General features: G+C 43.2%; 1 protein-coding gene across 1 annotated transcript in view; it reads right to left on the bottom strand.

Moving 5' to 3' along the window:
* Ndc1 (NDC1 transmembrane nucleoporin) overlaps positions 1-24,612 on the bottom strand; it is a 51,069-nt gene extending 26,457 nt beyond the window's left edge. The window contains exons 1-13 of the mRNA XM_059254645.1: positions 24,199-24,612; positions 23,154-23,274; positions 20,044-20,145; positions 17,069-17,243; positions 16,148-16,286; positions 12,973-13,081; positions 12,006-12,057; positions 8,901-9,036; positions 7,287-7,379; positions 5,451-5,532; positions 2,748-2,903; positions 220-459; positions 16-131 (exon numbers count right to left, since the gene is read on the bottom strand). Coding sequence (XP_059110628.1) covers positions 16-131; positions 220-459; positions 2,748-2,903; positions 5,451-5,532; positions 7,287-7,379; positions 8,901-9,036; positions 12,006-12,057; positions 12,973-13,081; positions 16,148-16,286; positions 17,069-17,243; positions 20,044-20,145; positions 23,154-23,274; positions 24,199-24,564 — 1,887 coding nt within the window. The 5' untranslated portion in view covers positions 24,565-24,612. The remainder of the gene's footprint in view (positions 1-15; positions 132-219; positions 460-2,747; positions 2,904-5,450; positions 5,533-7,286; positions 7,380-8,900; positions 9,037-12,005; positions 12,058-12,972; positions 13,082-16,147; positions 16,287-17,068; positions 17,244-20,043; positions 20,146-23,153; positions 23,275-24,198) is intronic.
* Positions 24,613-24,988: the final 376 nt, after the last annotated feature.

Raw genomic sequence — 24,988 nt, 5'->3', positions numbered from 1 at the left:
AACGTATCATCCTACCTGTTCACGTTTATTCTGAATCCATAAGTAAATCACATTGGGCTGTCTCACTGTTTTACCCTCAGCAGTGACAGAGGTACAAGGAGATGGATTAGAAAACTCAGATATTTGCTGATCTATTAAAAAGAAATGATAAGGTGAGAACTTAGGCTGTCTAATCCTGTAACTGTGAGACTTCAAATTTTAGAAAATAAACAGCCTCACCAGAAGTGTGAGTCCACAATCTCGGCCCTCTTCTTATTAGCTGAGGACTTTGGGGAGACCCATAGCAGGTGTTTACATCAAAAATTCCAGCCATTCGATTCACTACATTGGAGCCAAACGGGGTCCCAAAAGGATTTGAAACATCAGGTGTAGGTAATTTTGGAGAAAACAGTGATGTTTTAACTAACGGTGGCACCGAAGGCATCTGGCTAGTTTTTGGTGTCTGAAAAGCAGCTTCTTCTGTAAAAGAACAGACGCAGTGCAGATGAGGTAACATGGCCCAGCAGGCCAGCAGAGGGTCTCAGGTCTACACCCCCCTTAAGACATTAAAGGAACGCACAGTAGCCGGTTTCCATCTAGATTTAAGTCCATGTCCAGACTTTATGTTGTCATCCAGGAACCACTCCAGGAGTTTTAGATTGGTTTGCTCATTTTGTGCACTATTATCGTGTGTGTGTGTGTGTGTGTGTGTGTGTGTGTGTGTGTGTGTGTGTGTGCTGAAGAGCAGCCACGTGAGGAGAGGTCAAGGGACAGCTCTTGAGAACTGATTCTTTCCTTTCACCGTGGGCTCGAGGCAAAGCAGGTCACCAGGCTTGCAGAGCAAGCACCTTTACCTGCTGAGTCACCTCAGCAGCCCGCAGATGCCTCCTGTTTCCTGTCACATCATGTGGTCTCATTCCCCTCCCTGAGAATCCTGATTGCAAGGCTCATTTCTCTAAGTACTTTCAAATGAACTCATCACCTGTATTTTACTTTTAAACAGGAGAAACTCACCGCATCAGAATCTATCCAGTTTGGCTGTATGTTCCTATTTTAATTACTACTTGGTTAAACCCATCCAATTTATGGTAAAGATGGGAAGGAAAAAAAAATGCTGGCACTTTCCAAAAAACATCCCACCAAAGACTAAGTTGTTGCTGGGTGCTGTGGGATAATCCTTCTGTATGCAGTGAATATGTATTACTCTCATTGGTTAATAATAAAGCTGACTGGCTTTATAAAGGCAGGATAAAGTTAGGCGGGACAATCAAATTGAAGACTGGATTAAGAAGGGAGGAATCAAGGGGAAGCCAGGGAGCCACTCAAGAAGCAAGATGCTAGAAAACAGGTAAAGCCATGAGGCAATACATAGATAAATAAAAATGAGTTAATTTGCTGGGTGGTGGTGGCACAAGCCTTTAATCCCAGCACTGGAGGCAGAGGCAGGCGGATCTCTGTGAATTCAAGGCCAGCCTGGTTTACAGAGTGAGTTCCAGGAAAGGCACCAAAAGTATGCGGAGAAACCGTCTCAAAAAACAAAAATGGGTTAATTTAAATGTAAGAACTAGTTAGTAAAAAGCCTGAGCTATCAACCGAACATTTTGTAATTAATATAAGTTTTTGTGTGTTTATTTGGGACCAGGCGGTCAGGACAAAAAAACTCCCGTTTATAGCTGGGCATGGTAGGGCAGACTTGTAATCCCAGATAATAAGGAGGCTAAGGCAGGAGAATTACAGGTTCAAGGCGTACCCAGGCTAAATTTGTCAAGGCTAGCCCAGGGCACTTCTAACACCCTGTGTCAAAATGAAAAGTTTTTAAAAAAAAAAAAAAAGGCTGAGAATGTAGCTCTGTGTTAAAGCATTTGTCTAGTATGCACAATCCTGGGTATCAAAGAAAAAGACTAATTTCCCAGGATATTTATTAATCTGACCAATAAACAGCTTCATTGAAAACCACCTTATATTGGGCTAAAGTAGCCAAGTTGTAGAATATATTCTTAGCCTGTGTGAGGATCTTGATTCATTTGTCAATAGAAAAACTAACAACAAAAAGTCAGCTTGTAACAACCAATTCAGTTCTAGTACGCTATACAAAATCAGAGGAACCTTCTCAACGCTCTGGCACAAAGATAAATGCACTGCATCAGGATTTTGCCCTTTTAAATAAAACTGCAATAAAACATTAAACATTGATCCCAATACTCGGGAGGCAGAGGCAGGCGAATTCAGAACTAGCCTGGTCTACAGAGTGGGTTCCAAGACAGCCAAGGCTACTGTCTCAAAAAAGAGAAAAGAAAAAAAAAGAAAGAAAGAAAAACATTGGAAGTGCTAAACTTTTCATCACATGACTTTGAGACAAGGTTTCACTGTGTAGCTCTGGGTGTCCTGGAGCTCACTTTGTAGACCAGACCTTGAACTCACCGAGATCCACCTGCCTCTGCCTCCTGAGCACTGGGATTAAACGCATGCGCCGCCACCCCAGGCTGGGTCAGTCCTTTAAACACTACTGTTACACTGGACATAATCTAAAGTATTTTATTAACTGAAAAATTTAAAAACTATTTTTGAATGTTCAATGACTTGTTGCTTTTCAATCTACAATGATAACAAAGGTCTGTCTTTCTTGGTTCAATACAATACCTGGTATTGTCATGTTGGATTGATCTCTTCTAAACATATATACCTCACACATGCAAATAACCATAAATTAACTGCTGTCACTTTTCTAGGAAACATACGGTTCCCCCTCATTTAAAACTAAGAGTCACCTGGAGAACTCAATTTCTTGGGTTCCACTGGGTACGATGAAGACATCCTCCCATTTGTAGCGGCAGCTTCTTGGTAGAGAACCAGCTTCTGAGTCATATCGTTTAAAAGACTCAAACACTCCCTCGAAATGGCAGTCCAATTATGGGGATGTCCACCTAGGATAGGCAAACAATAGCTTTTAAAAGGTAAGAAATCCTGTTTCTCGAAGCTTGGGGCGGGAGGTCGTCAGGAAGAGTGTCTTCATCCCACTCTGCAGCAGGATCCACTGTCTCAGTTAAGCTATTACTCTTACTCATGGCACCTAGTACAAAGCAATCTAACAACTTCTTGGCTGAATCAATTTGCTCAAAAGTCTGCAAACAAAAATTTGGATTTTACCCTTAAAAACCTCCCAAATAGGTTGCCAAAATTAAGCCAAGCACTAGGCCATGGTTTTTTCAAAGACAGAGTTACTTCCCAGCAATGCTGAAGACAGCTAAGTCTGTGGAAATAAAGGAAGGCAATGAGAGCTGGGATGGATGTGATCAATCCTTCAGTGGCTGTTAACACACTAGTTCAGTGCTTCCTCACACTCTCATCTATAGGAGTTCCTCCTTACCCACAGTCGAACTCTGTAGGCAACCATGATCCAAAAACAGCAAGTACAAAAGTTCAAAAATGACTTATAAGCTTTAGATCAGCTCTTCTGAGTAGCGTTATTTAATCTAGTGCCATTCCATGATAACTGACTGCCCTCACTCACACCCGACATACTCACACTACATACACTACCTGCTGGGCAGTCACTAGGTAGTCCTCTAGGTTATCAGACAGAGTGGCACAGTATCAAAATGCTGTGTCCAAACACCCCTACTTTATTCAATAATGGCCCCATGGCACAAGAGTAGTGATAGTAGCAATTTCATCATAGTATATTATTGTAATTGTTCTACTTTCTTCTTATTGTTGTTCACCCCTTATGGTGCTTAATTTATACATTTTATCATAGGTATACATTTATATATACATTGGAAAGCACAGGATACAGAGGGTTCAGCACCATCCACGGTTTCGGGCACCATTGGGAGCCTCGGAACATGTCCCATAGATAAGGGAGAGACCATGTCTAAGAGACAGTATTTGCACCGGGTGTGGTGGCATGGCAGGCAGATCTCTGAGTTCAAGGCCAGCCTGGCCTACAGAGCAATTCCAGGACAGTCAGGGCTACAAGGGGAACTACGTCTCAAAAATTTTTGAAAAAAGAGAGATTCAGTATTTGCTATTATATCTCTAGGAGTGACTTGGCTATTTGATAATGATTTTTTTAAGTTTTTAAAATTGATTTTAAACTTCATTAAATTAAAAAAGAAGCAAAATGAAAAAAAAAACATACACCAAAATAAGCAGACCCAGACTCTACCACTCAATTTTTTGTACTTGGAGAGCTTACATATGTGCCAGTGTGTTATTTAACATGAACTAATAATTCTCATTCTTTAGAAAAAATAAAATTCTCTTCTCATCTATGTCTTTGATTTTTCCATGACCTTTGTCTATTCAAGTTATCACGTAAGGACCACACATGCTCCACTGCGTGTTAAGAACAGCAGACCGCGGTGAGCTTCTCCCATCTCATGTCATGCATTTCCTTGTCACGTGATCACTCTCACACTTACTCCTTTTGTACCCTGTAAGGGGACCATCACCTAATCAGCAAGCACACACGAGATTCTCATCAGCAGACTGATGTACTGTACTGAGAACTCAGGACAACTAGGAGCTGTGTAATATTCTAATTAAATTCTAATCATATGCCTCAGAGCAGAAGTTCTCTGGCAGAGCACAGGATATTTTGTCAGTTGCCCGAATCTCTGGAAAAACGACTGCAGAGGATGAGCCCAGTATGACAGGAAAGCACCACTGCTACCACGGCACCAGCTCTGGTTTCTCACCACTAGAGAGCAAATCTGATCAATTATATTTTTATATAACTCGGCTTCATTTCCCTATCACATTTAACCACCTACGATCCTTTTACAGTCTGGGAATTGGCGAGCTTAGCAAAACAATGGAGTGCTAAAGAGAAAGCAGGGCTCCCCAGGCTCCTTCCCACTGGGCTGGGGCTGGGGCTGGACTACTTCCCTGCCAAGAACACGGCGGCGGCGGCAGCAGCGGCGTAGGCAGCGAGAGCTCTGGCAAAGTCAGCCTTGGAGAGTCTGGCCTGCCAAGGGCGCCCTCAGCCACCATCAGTCCAGTCTCGGTCTACCTGTTCTTCTAGAAAGGAGGCAGAGTAACCTAGCAGGAGCAGAGAGCTCTGTCCATGGAGCCAAATAACAGAAATCTGACTCCAGCCCTTACTCCCATCTAGGAAGGAAGCCACCTAGTTCTGAAGGTCCTCAACAGCATTAAAACAGCCGAGATTCTTAGGCTGTACTGTCCTGCTAAGACACTCATAATTCCCTCAGATTCAGGTACTTAAGGAGCTGAAAGAAATGAATATCCACAAATAAATAAGTGCTTTTCCTGGTGACATAAATTCTACCCACAGCAAAGTAATTGCGTAAGTCATTTAAGATTTAGTCCATTCTTCATCTACGGGCTGAGGATGTGTGGTATGGATGAACTAGACCTCTCTTCCAAAAGTTTGGAGCACCTTGCCCATGAGCATTCACACACACACACACACACACACACACAATCAAATCCACTACTCTCAGCAATACCTGGTTGGCTGAGGCTAAAAACTTCTTGCCTTCGAGATGGAGAATACTGAGAAAGCAACATCAGGTCTTGTAAGGCCAAATACTAAAAGGAAAAAAGAAACACTGTTACATACACAAGATCTAGACTCATTACTTATCCGAGGAGCAATCAGATGGACTTTTCTAAAAAAAGTATTTCAGGACCACAACCTTCCTCTCTGGATCTCTGGAACTCTCTTGCTCTACCTCCCTATACACTATATGCTCCAGATACATACAAGAACTACAGAGCTCTGTATTTTTATACCTCTGTAATGGAAAACTCCAATATGGCTTCCCTCTGGAATTTTCTCTGTCCTCCCACACACACTGACATCTCTCAACTGTGGCACTTCCGCCTATGAGACCCACAAGAATAAGAACATTATCTTGCTCGCTGCCATACCCAAGGCAGCACCTAACACATAAAACACAGAGCTATAGCATTTTCCTGAAAATCTACCTTCTCCCCGGCAAGCCTCTTTACTGCAAAGGCGTGCTCCTTCTGAGAAGCAGCCAAGGATGGGAACCCAGGGGAGGAAGAGCAGTACTGCACTGGCAAGTACAAACTGAGCGGGGTTGCGTCTGCTTTCCCATTAGCCTATGCTATGTCTTAGTCATCGCTGTACCCAATGCAGCCAGCAGGACCTGACACCTGCCTACTAAGAAAGATTTAGTAAGTACCCAAACGAGTAGCTACTACTTACTGGCAATTAGTGCCTCGATGGTTCGTTTTCCCACTTGTTTACAGCTTCTCTAGACTGTGACAAAAACACTGGGTTCCCAGCATTTTCTTTTAACTATTTTTAAAGTAGTAAGCTAGCTGGGCATGTTGGTACATGCCTTAGCACTTAGAAGGTGGCTTAGGCAGGACAAGTGCAAAGTCAAGTCCAACCTGGCCTACACAGCATGATGCTGTCTGAAAAACATAAAAGTATACAATAAATAAGGCACCATGACCTTTCAGCAGGATAAGTTATATCCTGTTATATTTAGATTTCCTTTACAATCTCAAATGGCAATTTAAATCAAAACAATTTTTCTCATTTAGTTTGTAAACTTCTTTAACTTTTATGATTATGATTTGTTTTAGAACTCTTAGTAATTCGTATGTCAACATTCCACTAAGCACACTACCTTTGAGACAACACACACTGCATGAATAAGTGGGCCTAGCTCCACAATGTAAAAACACACAGTGTTTCTGCGTTACTGCCAGGAACGGTTTACAAAGAGTATGGATCTAGTTGGCTACCACGGCATCTTATGCTTGAGAGAACTGGATGTGTTTATGAAAAGTTAGTTAGCTGAGCTGAGCCTGGTGGGGCAGCCGGTGGTCTCCATTACTCAGGCAGCTCAGACAGGAGTTCAGGATGAATCCAGGAGTTCAAAGCCATCCTGGGAAACATATGTACATTGCTGGTGCATACCCAGGGTACTTTACTTTTTTATTTAATCACTTGAAATGACAAAAAAAAATTTTTTAATGACATTACTAGGTCATTTTTACAGTACCAACACTAGAATATTCTGGGACAGTGGTTCTCAACTTCCTAATACAGTTCCTATTTGGTGACCTCCAACCATTCATTACTTTTGTTGATGCTTCATAACTGTAATTTTGCCGTTATGAATTGTAACATAAATATCTGTGTTTTCCAACAGTCTTAGGCAATCTCTGTGAAAGGGTCATTTGATCCACAGGTTGAGAACCCCTGTTAGAGGCCCTCAAGAAGCCTATCTAAATGCCTAGCTGTGCTAACTGTTCCCTCCAGCTCTGGAAGGAGGGAAGATAACTGAAGCTGCACGCTCTGGTACCTTGATGATGAGAGGCGGACTGCTGGTGAGGACTTTGGGGAGGCATTCATCTGACTCCTCCGCAAATGGGGGCTGAACAGGGAACACATAAGCCTGTTGGATATAATCACATACAAAGAATGTGAAAGGAACTCTTTTCCTGTCCTTGTTATAATCAGTGAGCACTGACTGAGATTAGAGAGAGACAAATACAATCAAATCGACATCTTCAGTGCTCTTTGCAAAAGCACTGTTTAAAAAAATGTTACTGTGGGAGCTGGAGAGGTGGCTCAGCAGTTAAAAGCACTGGCTGCTCTTCCAGAGGAACCCATATTGCATGGATGTAAGTATCTATAACTCCAGTCCCAGGGGATCAAATGTCTTCGTCTGGGCTCCACAGACCCCAGGCACTCGTGTGGTACACAGATATACATGCAGGCAAAATACTCACATGAATAAAGTTTTAAATAAAAACAAATATATTTTCCCAAGTGTCACTGTCCCAATTTTATCAAACCAACATCTACTAACAGAAATAAATTCCAGGAACAAAGAGCCTGTGAAGCCTTGATAACTACAACAGAGATGATAATATCAATACCATACTTCTATGACAAACATATCGAGATGATTTTTTTTTTTAAATGCAACTCTTCACTTAAAAAGATTTTTGTGGGCCTGGAGAGATTTCTCAGTGGTTAAGAGCACTGACTGCTCTTTCACAGGACCCAGGTTCAACTCCCAGCACCCACATGGCAGCTCATAATGGTCTATAACTCCAATTCCAAGGGATCCAACACCCTCACACAGACACACAGGTAGGCAAAACACCAATAACATGAAATAAAAATAAATTTAAAAAAGTTTTCTTGTGGAGCTGGAGAAATGGCTCAGCAGTTAAGAGCACTAGCTGCTCCTCCAGAGGACTTGAGTTCACATGGCAGCTCACAAAAACTGTCTATAATTTCAGTTTCAAGGGATTCGTAGCAACATACATGTATGTGGTGCACATATATATGAATGCTAGCAAAATAGCCATACACATATGACAAAATAAATCTTTTTTTAAATATTCTGTGAGAATTGCCCACAGAATTTTCAGAATCATTTAATAAATTTCAAGATGTTTTTCAAAAAGCAAATATTGTATAACTGCATATTTAAATGTTGATAGTATCTATTTCGATAGCATGTAAAATTAATTTAAAATCTAGGCTCGTCTCCTACTCAAAAACCCAGGAAGAAAGCCAGGCTCTAAGTAAAGCACAGCAAACACCACCCAGTTTAACTCCCAGATACTCTGTGAGCACCAACTCTGTTCCTTGGAAACACAGAGTGTGCCAGATGTTGGTGGCACTCGCCTTTAATCCCAGCACCCAGGAGACAGAGGCAGGGGGATCTCTGTGAGTTCGAGGCCAGCCTGGGCTACAGAGTGAGTTCCAGGAAAGGCGCAAAGCTACACAGAGAAACCCTGTCTCGGGAAAAACCAAAAAAAAGAAATAAAGAAAGAAACACAGCGTGAAGGATGAAACTGAAAACCACCAGAGTAACATGTTTGAGCAGTGATCTGCTGAAAGCATCACTTTCTATTCTCTGAAACACAACAGTATTAACAAAAACCCTCCCAATACTGACCTCCGTGGCGTAGATTTTGAAGAGTATCCAGGAGATGTACCAAGTCATCAAAAGGAAGACACCACAGAGCCAGACATGGTAGAGCAGGGAGACATTCAGGAGCCCGCCTATCGTGTCAAGAGGCCTGTGGGCCTGCCTAGGAGAACAGTAAGGACCATGATTCCCAAGCCAAAGACAAGGACTCCACACTGAGAAAGACAGCCTATTTGCTGGTACCCTTCTAAAGCTCTTTCCCTAACATCCCTCAGAGGTACGTAGGGAGCCATAGGGAAACTGCCGGCAGGCACTGGCCCTGCAGGTCCCCGAGTTTAAATCTGCAGTACCATTTACTGTGGAAGTCAGAGCCACGTCTATAAGCCTAACTACTTAGGACAGGTGGAAGCTTATTATTGCTACTTCATGGCTTAATTTTTTAAACCCATAAAACACAACTAGGCAAGAGGATCTGAAGTTCAAGGCCACCATAGTTTCAAAAATATAATTTGGACTTCTAGATCATGTGTGTGTCATTATAAACAGTTTCAGAGTACTGCACTTATTACAAAAACAATGATCTCAGCTTTTTTTTTTTTTTTTTTTTTTGGTTTTTCGAGACAGGGTCTCTCTGTGTAGCTTTGGAGCCTGTTCTGGAACTCACTTTGTAAACCTGGCTGGCCTCGAACTCATGGAGATCCATCTGGCTCTGCCTCCTGAGTGCTGGGATTAAAGGCATGCGCCACCACGGCCTGGTCTGATCTCTGCTTTTTAAATAATTTTAAAAACTATTAGAATGTTAAGAAGCTAAAAGCTCATGTCCTACAAATCCTTGAGTAATTTAGTTAGTACTACTATAAATCCTGTAACCACAAAACTAGCAACTGCACAAAAACAGAATCTATAAATCCTGTAACCACAAAACTAGCAACTGCACAAAAACAGAATCTGACTTTGACCGCCATCTACACACTGCGGTTAGATAAATCATCACCTATATCCTTCCGTCCATCTTTCTTTCCTTATCCGTACAACAGAGTGTCATCTCTTCATTCAAACTCTTCAGACGCTCACAAGATTTAAACCAGCTTACAACAGGTTGTCCACAGTGTTTGGTATTCATGGGGAAGGCCAGTACATGACACAATTATGTTCAGCTTCTAAGTAAATACTGACTGAGGGCCTGACTTCCATGAAGGAAAACTATTAGGCAGTTGGCCATATTATAAGGTAGTTTTGAGTGAAAGAACAAAAACTTAAATTTCTATCAAATATTGTTTTCCTCTTTCCAGTTGACCCAGTTTGTGGGTAGGCTAACCGAATAAACGTCCCGTGCATTTGGTTTCTCATCTAGTAACCAAGCAGAGGACAAAACTAAATTTTACCTAGGAACTTTCAAAATATTTGAAATCTGGGGACTGGAGAGATGGCTCAGTGGTTAAGAGCACTGGCTGCTCTTCCAGAAGACCTGAGTTCAATTCCCACCAACCACATGGCAGCTTACAACCATCCATATAGGATCTGATGCCCTCTTCTGGCATGCAGAGCACTCATACATAAAATATAAATAAATTAAATCTTTTAAAAATTATTTTTAAAAAAATTGAAATCTATAGTACCTCTAAAATATCCAGATGTGTCAAAACCCCAACTCTCTAAAACTGAACCTAGTGAATTCCACATATGATACAAGTCTCACAGTGAAGTAACAAAAATCCAAAGGACACACATTGGAGGAAACTGATTTTATACAGAAACAACAGGTTAAGCCCTTTATGGTCTCTGTTTATTTGAAACAGGATCTCTCCGTATAGCCTAGTCTGGCCTTGAACTCACGATCCTCCAGCTTCAGCCTCACTAGTCCTAGGATCATAGGAATGCACCTCCATCCGGCTTAGATGAACCCTTCAGCTGTGCCAGCGTGTGAGTGAGATAACTAACACAGTGCACTCCGGGGTATCCACTGACTGCAGCCTCCCTCAATTACGGCCGCCTCACAGGCAGAGTGAAAGAACGACACATTACTGTGTGTAGTTTTCCAGGGTTTACTTGACGGGGAAACCATCACTATGTTAGTACAAGTTCTTAGAGAGAGCTGGTGACAGGCTCAGTGGGTAAAGGCATTGCTGCTAAGTCTGACACCTGAGCTCCAGCCCCAGGACCCACATGGTAAAAAAGAGAACATACTAGAAGGAGGCAAATCTCAAAAGATGCCTCTGATGGCCACACATACACACAGTAAATAAATATATAAATGTTAAAAAAATTCTGAGAAAAAAATGCATTTATTTATTTATTTGTGGTTTTTTGAGACAGGTTTCTGTGTGGTATCCCTGGTTGACCTGGAACTTGCTCTGTATATCAGGCTGGCCTCGAACTCACAGAGATCTGGCTGCCTCTGTCTCTGAAGTGCTGAGATTAAGGGCATGTGCCACCACTGCCCAGCTAAAAAAATGCATTTATTTAAAAAAAAAATCATAGATAGGATGAACAGGATAAATTTTATGACACATAATGGATGACAAAGCCAGACACAGGCCACGCATCTCAGAAAGGCCACTTTAGTGTGGAGGATGTCTAACAGCAGCAGCAGCACAATGGACTGCTACTTCTTAGGTCTGGGGAGGGTCTGAGTGAGTGGCGATGGCAGGAGTCTTTCCCTGTGGTCACCTAGGTGCACGACTCGGAAATCTTAGTGAGTTATTAATGATTGAACTTTCAAACACACATTGAAAAGATCACAGACCTTCCATCATCTCTAGGGTTAAAATGAAGTGGATAAACCCAATGAAGCAGAGCATACGGCATTGAACACCCAACTTAATGAAGTAGGAGAGGCTGAGAAGTCTAGCACAGAACAGACAGTAAGGAACCCAGGAAGGACACGGTGTCGAGGTAAGCTTAGCCTTCCCTGATCCCACAGTGGCTGAGGACTGTGAGCAGCAGTGTGGTTTTCAGACTACAAACAGGACAGGGCATGAGGCAGCACCTTCTGGTTACACCAAGCACCTCCCTCTCTTCTGTTGCTTCTTATTTCAATTAAAAACAAACGAACAAACATCCAAGGAGAAAGCAGTAAGGAAAGCGGTAAAACTGAAAAGACGGGCAGCAGGAACATCAGACTTGGCTTACTCATCTGTGTGGAGGTCCATAGCGGTGCTAATCCACGCTCTGGGAATGTGGCCTGAGGAGAACAATACCAAGACAGGACCGTGAGAAGTCAGACTGACACTCTTCAGGGTGCTTTACACTACGAGGTTCAACTACACAGGGAGACCTCAGTTAAAATGCTAGACTGTCTGATTAGGAATGGACGGGAAAAGAGAACCATTTCTAAATACTGGAAGTCTTTCCATTGTACACTTCTGAGATATACAAGTCTTGGTCACCATGGTTATTAAAAACAAAGCAAGACAAGACAGCTGTGATAGACACTATGCAGCACTTCTAGCTCTTCAGCACACAGTACCTGTGGCTAACAGATGTACACCGTGAACTGTGACCAATTCCATCACCCCGTCTCGAAGGCCACAGGTGAGCATCACTCATCCCTTCCTCTCATTCACACAGAGCACAGTGTGTAGCTGTGCTGCTTCGGAGCTGGTGGGATGGCTCAGCCGGGAAGAGCTCACCACCAGCACCCACATGACAGGAGAGAACCAACTCTTGCAAGCTGTCCTCTGACTCTGCCATGTTTACTACCTTTAATGGTGCAGCCCCGAGCTGTTTGCTGACTACTGTGCAACACATCTCCAGAACTACCTCACAGTGCAAGACTGGACACCGCCCTGAACAGCTCCTCCCTGTCCCCAGCTTACAGCCTCCAGAACTATTGTTCTGCTCTGTCTGACCTGTGCAGCCTCTGGTTTTCTGAGGTGAACATAACAGCTCACGGCCTATCTTGTGTTACAACACAAGAGATTTCTCCATTTAAAGAGTATTTTACATGTATGTATCACATTCCCTTTAATAAAAATTCCCTTAACTGATCAAGCACAACTATAAAAAAAATACTAACTCAATAAAGAGTAACTTTGCAACTGACATTTTCTAAACTATGAGCTAATAATATACTAAATTAGAAGGTAGAAATTCTTACCAAAAAAATAATACACAATGCAGAAATTTCTGACCACGAACAGGGATTCCACACAGCTATGTTTAACTAGTAAGAGGAGAGATCTCCTGAAGCGTAAAAACTTATACTGCTGTGGAGAACAACAAGAAAAACGTCAAACGACACATTCAGTTCCATTCTGAGAGGGACACTACTAGTAGAGGCACAAGATGACCATCTTCAGTAAGAGCTGGGGTTGCAGCTAGACGGTACAGGAGCTTGCCTGGCATGTGTGAGGCCTTGGGTCAATCCCCACCACCAAAAAGAATTAAATTAGAACAAAACAAACTACAACTGGGAGCCTATGAGATGGTTCAGTGGATAAAGCTGCCTGCTGTCAAGCCTGATGATCTGAGTTCTAGCCCACATGAGGCCCAGATGATACAACAGAACCAACTCCTACAAGCTGTACACATATTCTCTCTCTCTCTCTCTCTCTCTCTCTCTCTCTCTCTCTCTCTCTCTCTCCCTCTCTCTCATTCACACACACACACACACACACACACACACACACACACACGGAGAAATAAAAACGTAATTTAGAACTTAAAGACCCACAATAACTGTACAAAAAGACAGACTAGTCTGATGTTTAAATAGTTAATAGCTTTTACACTCTATAACTAAGATTAGAAGTAAGAATACTGACAATATCAAGTAAATGACTACAAGTATCCATCACTCTTTAGAGGCTGACAGGGGAAGGAATGAATGGGCCTGTCTTCTCTCATCTACTTGCTTCCTATCAGCTCACCCTGCTCTCTTTATTCATCAACTGACCATGCACAAGACAAGATCACACACTGTGTGTGAGCAATGCTCCTAGAGAGTGAAAAGCTTAAGCCAGTGTGCTCCTTCACCTCAGCTCTCAGGGAGGCAAACTTACCACAATAAAAACAAAGGCACAAATCTGACTGACGAGAAAAGACAGCTCTGGACCCCAAATCCATCATTTCAACTATTAGCACCCAACCTTCACCTCTCTGACTCCACTGTCCTGCCACCTTCCAAAAACAGCGCCCACCCAGGCAGACGGCCACGTATGTGTAGCTGCAAGAGATGTCCCAAGTATGCATTTTGGCCAATATGGCAGCACATGCCTATCATTAGCACTTGGGAAGCTGAGGCAGGAAGAGCCAGAGCTCAGGACTAGCCTGGGCTATGCAGTGAAACCCTGTCTAAATATATATATTCTTACAAGTTAATCTGAAGTGAAAGTTTATCATTTTAGAATGAACTTTAGAGATTCAAGAATCCAAAATTTCATCAAAAGAAATGACAACGAAAGCATGAAAATTTGGCATTATATGGTAGAAACAATAATTGATCAGCACTGTCAACTATTAGCTCCTGTGGTCACTGCACATCTGTGATGTTAAGTAGACGGTCGATTTCACCTGGAGATCCAGCAAGAATGTCTTATTTTCTCCAACATTTCAGTTTTCTCATTCTCTGTATGTGTCATGTTTGGACTTGAGGTCATGCACAACAGGGTATTCCTGTATGGAATTTTTCTGAAGATACTGTGGGTGCATCCTACTTTTAACATTTCACAAATGTAAAGAGTTCCTAATCAGGAAGTGTCTTTCCTACACAACTGCAGGAAGGTGAGGGTCAGAGTCTTTGAGGGACATGATCTTCTCACAGATGTATGCTCACCAGCTCATGCTGATGCAATAGGCATGAGACACGTTAGGTGGGAGAACCCTAGTGTGCTCCTCACGGACAAAATTCTCATTACCGCACGATTGCTTTACACCTCACGTCTTTCCCACCAGTGTGGGAGCCAGTGGGAAGGGACTGGTTCAAAGCTTGTTCCAGTGCCTAGGCCTCACATCCAGAACAGAAATGAAGTACATAAAAACACAAGAAGAAACAGCAGAAACACATGGCTCGGTTACAAGCTTTACTCCTACTAGATTAGTTGGGGGTTTTGGTTTTTTATTTTTAAAATTTGTGTGTCTGTTTGTCTGCAAGCAGACATGGGTCAAAATGCGCATTTCGAGGTTAGAGGACAACTTTGGAGAGGTCCACTGTGGGATCCAGAGACTGAGTGCAGACCATCAGATCTGTGCTCCAAGTACCTCTGCCTGCTGAAGCTCGCCTGCTGCAGATTAGATGTTTGACAAACCCAGTGAACGAGCAGGGAAAACGGCTTAATCAAGTATGTGCCATCCAAGCATGAGGGCCTGAGCTCAGATCCCGCATACTCAGTAAAAAGTCAGAAGTGGTAGTGCATGTCTGCACTCCTAGCATTAAGGTAGGCCACGACAGAAGGATCTCTGGAGTTCAGGGGCCAGCTAGCTTTGCCAAGTTAATAAATTCCAGACTAAGTAAGAGATTTTGTCTTGAAATCTAAAGTGAAAATCAATTAAGGAAGACATCCAACATCAATCTCTAGCCTCAACACACACAACTCTCAAGTGAGCAGGCATACACATGTACACATTTGTGCAACACACACACAAACTGAAGCATAGTTTTAACTACACCACTCAAACCAGGTGAAAGAGTTTTATTTACACACCCATGCCTTAGGTCTGAGACAATAACTGATGTGTTCGTAAATCACTTGCACATCCTTAAGCAGGGGCTACAAAAGCACTTGAATGTTGTCATCCTCTTCCTTCAGCCCTGCTAAATCACAAGTGTTATATGACCAGGACAGGAAAGAGGGGGCAGCATTCTGAGAGTGGCAGCAGGAAAGGGGGGCTACAGCTTGAAAAACACACTGAAGTCTCACTGACACAAATGTCTTCTCAGTTGCCTTGTGATGATTTCAGTGCTAAAGAACGTGTGTGGCGGGGGTGGGGGGGGTGGGGGGGTGGTGGTGGTGGTCGTCTGAATGGGAGCGGGTATTTGTGGAGGTAGAGGACAATCTCTGTGCGCTGCTCTTCACTGTTCCACCGTGTTTAAGACAGGGTCTCTTTACCCTACACCCCCAGGTTAGCTGACCTCTGAGCTTTGGGAGGTCCTCCAGGCAACCTGGGATTAGACACCTGTGCTATGCGCTCTCATGGGACCTGAACTCAGCAGTCAGGCGATTTTACCATGGAGTTTTCCTGATCAATCTTGACATAATCAGATAGGTTGGCCATATGTATAGACATAGCAATGTTAATACTATAGCTAAGGAAACGCTCAAATTTTATCTTACCTGTATAATGGGAAATGGAAGATAATTCATGTTGTTAATGAAATACAGAAGACTATAGCTATAGCCCATGAATGCTCCAGCCAGCAGGAAAAACAGGTGATGTTCATTCATGCAGGTTTGGGCGGCAGGGCTATCTAAGCTGAGAGGAAAGCCAAGCTATTAATTCAACAGTCAAAAACACATTATCATTGTTTTAAGGCTACTTGCCAGAAGGCAAAATTCCACGTTAATCACTTAAGAAATGCCCCAATTCTAACAAAATGGCTCACTCTAGGTAAACAGGAGCAAAAGATTAACAAAGCATTTCTCCCTGACGCACGAGATCCTGAGTACTGCTCTGTTTCCTTGGAAATCTGAGGTAAGAATGTGCACCACAGTCCTGCTGCTTCCAAGACAAGTTGACTTCATCTGGACAAGGAAGGACAAATAGCCTCATGTACCTACTGGAGGTGCTGGAGCTCTGGGCTTCTCAGGACTCTCCTAACTGTGCTCCCCTCTCCGGGTCTCTGGATGCTGTCTCTAAAGTTCCTGGAAAGATACCAGATCTGGAGAGCACTGGCCTCTAAATTAGAGAGCACCACACCTGACTGACTGACGTGGATCTTGTTTCCTGTTCCTTATTATATCTATATCTTCATCCATGGCCTATCACTCTCATCTCTCAAGTAGCTGAGACTGTCCCTGAATCACCCCCAGGAACCCAGCAGCACCTATACAGCGCCTTCCACATACAAATGTCTTTAGAATTCTGCTCATTTCCTCAAACACAGAATATCACTAACAGTTCACACAAAGAAACAGGAACTTCTGTGAGGGTCTGAAGAGCAGAGTGCAACACTACTGCTCTCCATAGGTCTCCTTTGACTTGGAAAGAAAGTAAACACAGTTCCAAGAAAGAAGAAAAAAACCCATTTACCATACCTCTCAGTTCCAGTACAGGGGACCACGAGAAAACTATACCGGCCCTTGGTGATGATGGCCGCACACCACGCCACCACCATTCCCATGGCAGCATGTATGAAGGAGTGCATGAGCTGCTGAGGGTGGAGGAGCCTCCCGATCAGGGCCAGTCGGGAGCCAGGTATGGAGGGCACAACTGCAGAGAAAGCACAGCACCATGGCTTTGTAACTGTGGCACCCGATGCTGGAGGAGACAGCACTTTCCCTCACCACAACACCCAACCAATGGAAAACCCAGTACAGACGCTCTTAGGCTAACAACTTGAGCCTTTAATAACTTGAAATAAAGAAAAAGAGGTACACACAAGAAAAACCAGGGAATCTAGAGATGAGCCCAATCAACGTTCTTCATCTTTCTTGGGTTTGGTGTTGTTTGTTTGTTTTCTAGACAAGGGTCTCAGGTTGCCCAGGCTGGCCTCACTCATGGCATAGTGGAGGATGTATCTGAACTACTGATATACACCTCCTACCTGCCTCCTGATTACTAATGTGTTCCCATACACTTGGCCTTTTCATTTCTTTAAATTAATATTCTCTGGTAATTAACATAATGCCAACTCAGACATTTTCCTAAGAGCCATAAAATAAGTAATTTAGAAGATAGCTCTAAATTGCCTTTATTTCAGCATTTGAAACTCACTATAGCATCCACCTGTGAAAAATAAACCACAAAGGCAAAAATCACAATTATGAATAATAACTGTTTGTACAGTTATTGCAAATTATTTATTTGTGGGGAGGTCCGTGTGGAGGTTAGAGCTGGCCCTCTCCTTTACCCACCAAGCCTGCATTACGAGCTTCTGTACAGGTATTTCAAGACCTCGCCAACCACCCAAAACAGTTCTCTGGAAGTGACCTGGGAAGCAATCATGGGAACGGAGCAAAGTGTATTTATGTCTAAGCTGCCTGACATAGACACGCAATAATCTTCTTTTGGTATACTCAAAGAAAAGAGATGATGGCGTTGGCAAGGAATGAAGTGTGCAGGAGGGCTCAAACACGTGGTGGCACTTTAGGTAGGGAGCAGCCACCACCTCCTCTTCCCACTAAGACTACCCTGAAAGCCAATTATGTGACTGACTTCCTAACGGGACAAACCCTGCCGCCATGTCATTCAACATTCTCTCAAGCTCCATCTTCTCCCTAGAAAATCATTTCTCTTCTTTGTCTGCTTAATACAACTCCTCCTTCAAAGTCTGGTCCAGCCATCAGCTCCTCTAGGACACTCCTACGCTGGGTCAAAGGTGACCCTCTATACTCCCTCACACCTGCCCAGTCTACCTGTCAGCAAATACACTTCACAGATCCTCTGGAGCAAGCTGGGAGCACATGATGCTTTGCACACAGTACATACATAAGCCTACTCCTACAGGACAAGCCAATATGACCAGTGAGGCTTTAAAAAACACTAGTGTACACCTTTGATCCCAGCATTCATGAGGCAGAGGTAGGCAGATCTCTGAGCTTGAAGCCAGCCTGGTCTACAAAGCAAGTTTCATAACAGCCAGGGCTACACAGAGAAACCTGGTCTCAAAAAAAGAAAAAAAAAAAAAAAAACACCAAAAAATAAATAAAATAATAAAAACACTGACTTGAGCGCCCTCACCTGGCCCACCTACACATAGAGGATGGCTCAGGAGCACAGTAGAGTGTAAAAACACAGGCCATAAGCCAAGGAAACGGTTAGAATAGACAGAGCCCCAGCCAACGAGAAAGCACTATGAAAGCAAAGAACAATATGTTACAATATCCAGTCAGGACTTAAAATTTCATATACTGTTTTTTTAAAACGTAGAACACGGGGGCTGGAGAGATGGCTCAGAGGTTAAGAGCACTGGCTGTTCTTGCAGAGGTCCTGAGTTCAATTCCCAGCAACCACATGGTGGCTCACAATCATCTGTAATGAGATCTGACGCCCTCTTCTGGCATGCAGGCAGAACACTGCATACATAATAAATAAATCTTTAAAAAAAAATACTAATACTAAATTAATACTAAAAAGCTAAAAGGAGAAGGAAAGATGTCATAGGAAGATAAACAAATAAATAAATAATCAGAAAACCCCAAGTGACAAAATTAGGAGTCTGAAAAGGTGTGAAAATGCTCTGGAATCCAGGATTCTCCCAAGGCAAAGCCCAATTTTTTTAAAGTAAATATTCTAAAACCATAGACTTTGTTATTGTGGGGTGGGAGGGAGAACCTCACAAAGCCAGTGATATATGCTTGCAATCCCAGTATCCAGGAGGCTGAGGCAGAAGTACTACCAATCTGAGGTCAGCCCAGACTTGGTCCCCTATCCTACAAGGAATTACTTCCTAATTCACTTGCTAACTCACAGCTTGCTAGCTGTGAATTATTAAAAGGGTTACATTTATTTTTTCATTGTGGTAAAATAGAAAATAAAATCTATGATTTGAGTCCTTTTTAACTGCACAGTTCTGAGACACGAGGACATTCACAGTGCTGCCAACCAGCCCAGCACCACCTCCTGACCTCCTGTCCTCCCGACAAACCTCACCAGTGGCCAAGCCCTTCGCCAGCAGCCCTGGCACCACTACTCCACTGTCTTGATGACTCTGACCACTCTCTATATAGCCAACTTCTGTAAGCAGACTCGTAGAATGTCTGTCACAAAAGGCCTAACTGTATCTTCAAAAGAGAAACACCAAAATAACAGTACGTACCACCCGAAGAACAACAGAATGAGACTATGCACACATTTTTGAAATTCTTCCCTGGGTAGAATAAATTAGTTTTGTTTTGTTTTGACACAGTGTCTAGCCATCCAACCTAGGCTAACTGTCTAGCCCACTACACGGCGAAAGCTGGCCTTGAACTTGTGGTGACCCTCCCTCAACCCTCCGTAGTGCTAGTGTTCAAGCATGTGCCACACCCCTGATGTTCAAACTTTTAAAGATTAAAATTCAGAAACCTACCTGTGTAGAACTCCACATTGAAAATACTTATTATTATAATCACCAATGACAGCAGCAGGAGGTAGAAGATTACATGGGAACTACACAAGTCATTGAAAGAATCTGAAACACAAGAGAAAGGAGTTAGTGAGGCCTACTCAGTCCTAGAGTTGTGTCGCACACTGCAATACAAGAGTTCAAACCACAACCAGTGCATTCAACTTTGTGTGTACAGATGTCTGTGGGAATGTATGTGGACCTGTGGACACAGCATAGGACAGGAGGGCACCGGGTCCCTTGGAGCTGGAGTTCCAGGCATTTGTGGAACACCTGGTTTCTTCTGTGAGTGTTGGGATCCAACCCTGGCCCCCAGGATTCACAGCAGCACCCTTAACCACTGAGCTGTCTCAGCTGACTCCACAAGTGCAGTTTTAACTCTAAAGGCCGGCCTGTTTCTCTCTTGAAGAATTTATTTGTGCACTGCTTACAATAGGACATCAACCCAAAAGCCCCCAAGTGAGTTACTGAGACTTTGTTCTGGGTACTGGAGAATGGTATTAGAACTTCTTTAAAAAACACAGATGTTAGTAACAGAGAACACACAGACATATGCAAACATTTCATCACGTGAAAGCTGCCACAGCAACATACCAAGTCTCTTTTCAAAATGTAAACAGTATTTTTAAACTCTACTTAGTAAATGCAATTAGTGCCTACAGCTAAAGTCAAAGTTACTTGGAAATGGTATAATTTAAAAGTCATCTAAAGGGCTGGTCTAAATAACAAAAACCAAAGATGTCCTCGTGAAAAACCAAAACATCGCATTTCAGAGCAACTCAACAACCAACATGCTTCCAAGTTTAAACTATGTATGTTACTATCTAAAAATATGAACAAAAAAAAGAGACATGGGACATGTTTGCTGAACAGACTCACTTAATGAAAGCAATTATTTTTCAAAGTAGAATTCAAAGACCAAAATTAACTGCAGTTTTCCTAGGCCTCCACAGTTAATCAGCTGCCGTCTCTGCACTGGCTCATGGGATAATTTCACCAGTCCTGTGTGACTTGGCAGAGACAGACACACATCAACAAAAGCATTACTCTATCAATTAGCAGCAATACTTCCAAAGGCCAAACAATGCAAGATTCTAGCTCCGTGATAACTGGCATGTTCTTATAAAAGAAAAATAAAGGAAGATATTATTGAGAAAAAAAATCTCCCAAAGTAATTCGTGTTTTTTAATCTTAGGGAATACTTTCAAGATTTCAAAACCTAGTTTGACAATATTTATGTTTTTTAATTTTTTTTTTTCAAGGAGGGTTTCTCTAAGTAACAGCTCTGGATATCCTGGAACTTGCTCTGTAGAACAGGCTGGCCTCAAACTCATTGACATCTGCCTGCCTCTGCCTCCTGAGTGCTGAGATTCAAGGTATGTGCCACCACCACCCAGCTTAAATTTTTTTGAAAATTATCTATTATGTCATACTATGGAAAAACAAATTTTAAGACAGAGACTTCAGTCACTTACTAGCTGGATGTTAAACAGATTATTTTAACCTGAACCTTAGTGCTCTGTTTACAAAGCACACACAACACCTCACTATGTGGCACTATAGGAAAGAGGTAATAGACTTAGGGCCTGGCACACCTGACAGTAATGGCTACAACGGACAGAAGCCAATAGTGACATTTCAATGAACTCACTGAAGGTTTTAAATTATTTTTGTGGGGGTGTGCTTGCTCATGCGTGCACACGTGTAAGTCTCTTCCTCTGCTGCTCTCCAGCTTACGTTTTGACCTAAGGTCAAACTGAACCCAGAGCTCACCAGCTGGCTGGCTGACCAACGAGCCCCAGCACAATGCTGAGGTTATGATGCATGTCACACACCTGGCTTTATGTACGTGCTGAGGATCTAAACTCAGATCCTCACGCTTCAGCAGCAAGCACTTTACCCCCTCAGCCACCCTTGAGCTCCTGAACGTCATCATGTTATTTTCCACCCGAAGATTCCAACAAACATTTCAGCCTGCTTCCATCTTTTCTTCCTCGTTGGACTTTCCTAAGTCTTCCCTGTCATTCTCTATTTTTGGCCTCTCTTATCTTTGTTGGTCACAATGTAAGAAGGAAGCATTCTTTAAATATTTATATAGTTTTTGCTTCGTCACTTATTGCTTTTTCAAATAGTTACTCCATATGTATCCCAGGCTGGCCTGGAACTCCAGCACCTCCTGCTACAGCCTCCTAAGAGTTGGGCTATAAGAATGTGCCATTAACAGGGTAGTGGTGGCACGTACCTTTAACCCCAGCACTCGGGAAGCAGAGGCAGGTGGATCTCTGTGAGTTCGAGGCCAGCCTGTACTACAGAGTGAGTTCCAGGACAGCCAGGTCTGTTACACAGAGAAACCTTGTCTCAAGAAAAAAAAAAAAAAAAAGTGCCACTAATCAGCTAGTTTAGACATTTTTCTTTTTTTAAGAATATAGGTCACAGTTCCTATCTACAATTTTAAATAGATGACAGGGACAGTACTCTTTCTTTAAAAGATAAAAATCAATAAATTTGTCCAAAAGGAAAGACAAAAAAAAAAGGAAATGGGGCTAGAGAGATGGCTCAGCAGTTAAGAGCACTTGCTGCTCTTCCAAAAGACCTGGGTTCGGCTCTCAGAACCCACATGGTGGCTCACAACCCTCTGCAACTCTAGCTTCAGGAGATCCATAAGCATCAGGCATGCATGTGATAAACATACATACATACATACAGGTAAAATATTTATACACATTTAAAAAAACATATTTTGTTAAAGGAAAAGACAAAAGGGTAAGTCTTCATTGGTGTGGTGTCTTTTTCTTTTTCTCACTGTATATCCCAGACTGGCCTTGAACTCAGATTGTCCTGCCTCTGCCTCCCAAGTGACACTGGGCCTGCAGGTGTACACTACCATACCTAGCTACTTCTGTAGCCTTTTAATGACCTTTTCATTCTGTCATCATACAAAATCTCTGGCACACTTACTGATTTTTATATAACAAAATGACAGTTTATGTTATGCAGGGAGTGCCTTTACCTTATCTCAAAGTGAATGTTTTGATGTGTCAATTTATAGACAGTAATTGGAAATTGCCACTTACCTGACAGCCACTGTATAGGGTGGAATAAATCGACGCTGCTGAAGATTATAAAGGCTATGGTACAGACAGGTAGAAGCAACACCGACCAAATGATGCTTGTAACTATCCTCCAACCCAAAACCTAAAATTGAACAGAACTCCTCAATCATGAAGTCAGTTACATGAACTTAGCTCTGCAAATCCTGCCTTTGCATAGAGGCTACTAATGTTAACCACTACTATTTATACCCAAATCATAGTCCATGCAGTTACAGAAAAACCCAATGGCTGCCACTATCTCTAATGTCACATACCACTACAGAACCTCGCACTGTCAGGGAACTGATGCTGGCATTGGGTCCAGAGTCAAGTGTAACATCAAGTATATTTAAGGTGGGATTGAATGCACACACACACACAGTGTGTGTGTGTGTGTGTGTGTGTGTGTGTGAGGAAAGAGAAGAAAAATGGGAATACATTCTACAGGATTTAGTGTGACTAACGACACAGGTGGTTAACAAACTGACCTAAATATCTTATTTTTAGCCTGGGATAGATTACAGGACATCCAGGTAGAAACACTATTCGAAAAAGATTCTTTACTTCTATTCTCTTTACGCCCACACATAGAATCGATGCATGGGGCAGTCTTAAACCAAGAATATATAATAAGCTCAGCGTCTGCTAAGGACACACCACATTCTTGTAGCACAGGGCACCCATTCCCATTTTGTAACCCTTAGGATCAAGGCATTATGCAGCAGTTCGAATCACTAACATTTTGCGCTACATCTTTCCTAACGTGTCCAAATTTCCATGCGACTCATCCCACCCGTGCTGACCAACTTCCACTTCGGACTCCAGATCAACACCCCAACTGCCACTGAAGACACCCCCCGCCCCCCCACACACACACCCTTGCACCCAATCCCCCAGGTGGTCAGGTCCCTGCGCGCTATTCCTAAACCGCCGGAAGACAGGCCACTTCCAGCCAAGCGCACCGCACGGCCAGAGCCTGCCCGCCCGGCCACAAGGAGGCAGTGAGTGTCGCCGCCCGCTAACTCACGCGCCAAAGGATGTCCCGCGCCCCGCCGACGCAGGGCCCACTCGCAGCCGTGGCCATGGAGATGGCGGCCCCTGCTCTCAAGCGTGCCGGGGACGGAGTGCACGCCCGCCACCACTGTTCAAAGGCAGGAAAGCCCCGGGAGGACCCAGCTGGGGCTGCCCGAAACACTGCCTGAGCAGAGCCCTGCACAGCCGCCAGGCCATCTCCCTGCGGCTTCTTCTGAACAGGCTCGGCCGGCCAGAACTGCCTCATAGCCACATGCCTCCAGGGGGGTTGTGACTCAGGGAACAGACGTCTGGAGCCCAAAACGTCTTTCCGAAGCAGGGTCCATCGGGGCGCCAAAAGCAAAGGGCGGCGGTGCTGCATGCTGGGAACTGTAGTCTCGACGACCCCAGTGAACCAAAAGGAGATGGAGGAGCGTTGCACTCTGGAACTTGGAGTTCCAAAGTACAGGCTCGAGATGCAACGTGAAGCATGCTGGGAACTGTAGTCCTTTTTTTCTTTTCTTTTTTTTTTTTTTTTTTTCTTTCTTTTTTTTTTTAATACTTATTTATTTTTTATGTATACAGTGTTCTGCCTGAATGCCAGAAGAGGGCACCAGATCTCATTATAGATGGTTGTGAGTCACCATGGGTTGCTGGGAATTGAACTCAGGAACTCTAGAAAAGCAGCCATCTCTCCAGCCTACCTGCCTTCTTTCTTACTTCCTTTCTTTTCTTCCTTCCTTCTTTCCTTACCTTTATTTCTTTCCCTTTCTTTCCTTCCTTTTCTTTTTCTTTCTTTCCCTCCC

This window comes from Peromyscus eremicus, chromosome 2, assembly GCF_949786415.1.
Source record: "Peromyscus eremicus chromosome 2, PerEre_H2_v1, whole genome shotgun sequence".
Taxonomy (NCBI): domain Eukaryota; kingdom Metazoa; phylum Chordata; class Mammalia; order Rodentia; family Cricetidae; genus Peromyscus; species Peromyscus eremicus.
The sequence above is the reverse complement of the archived record's forward strand: the minus strand, read 5'-3'. Positions and strand labels throughout refer to the sequence as shown.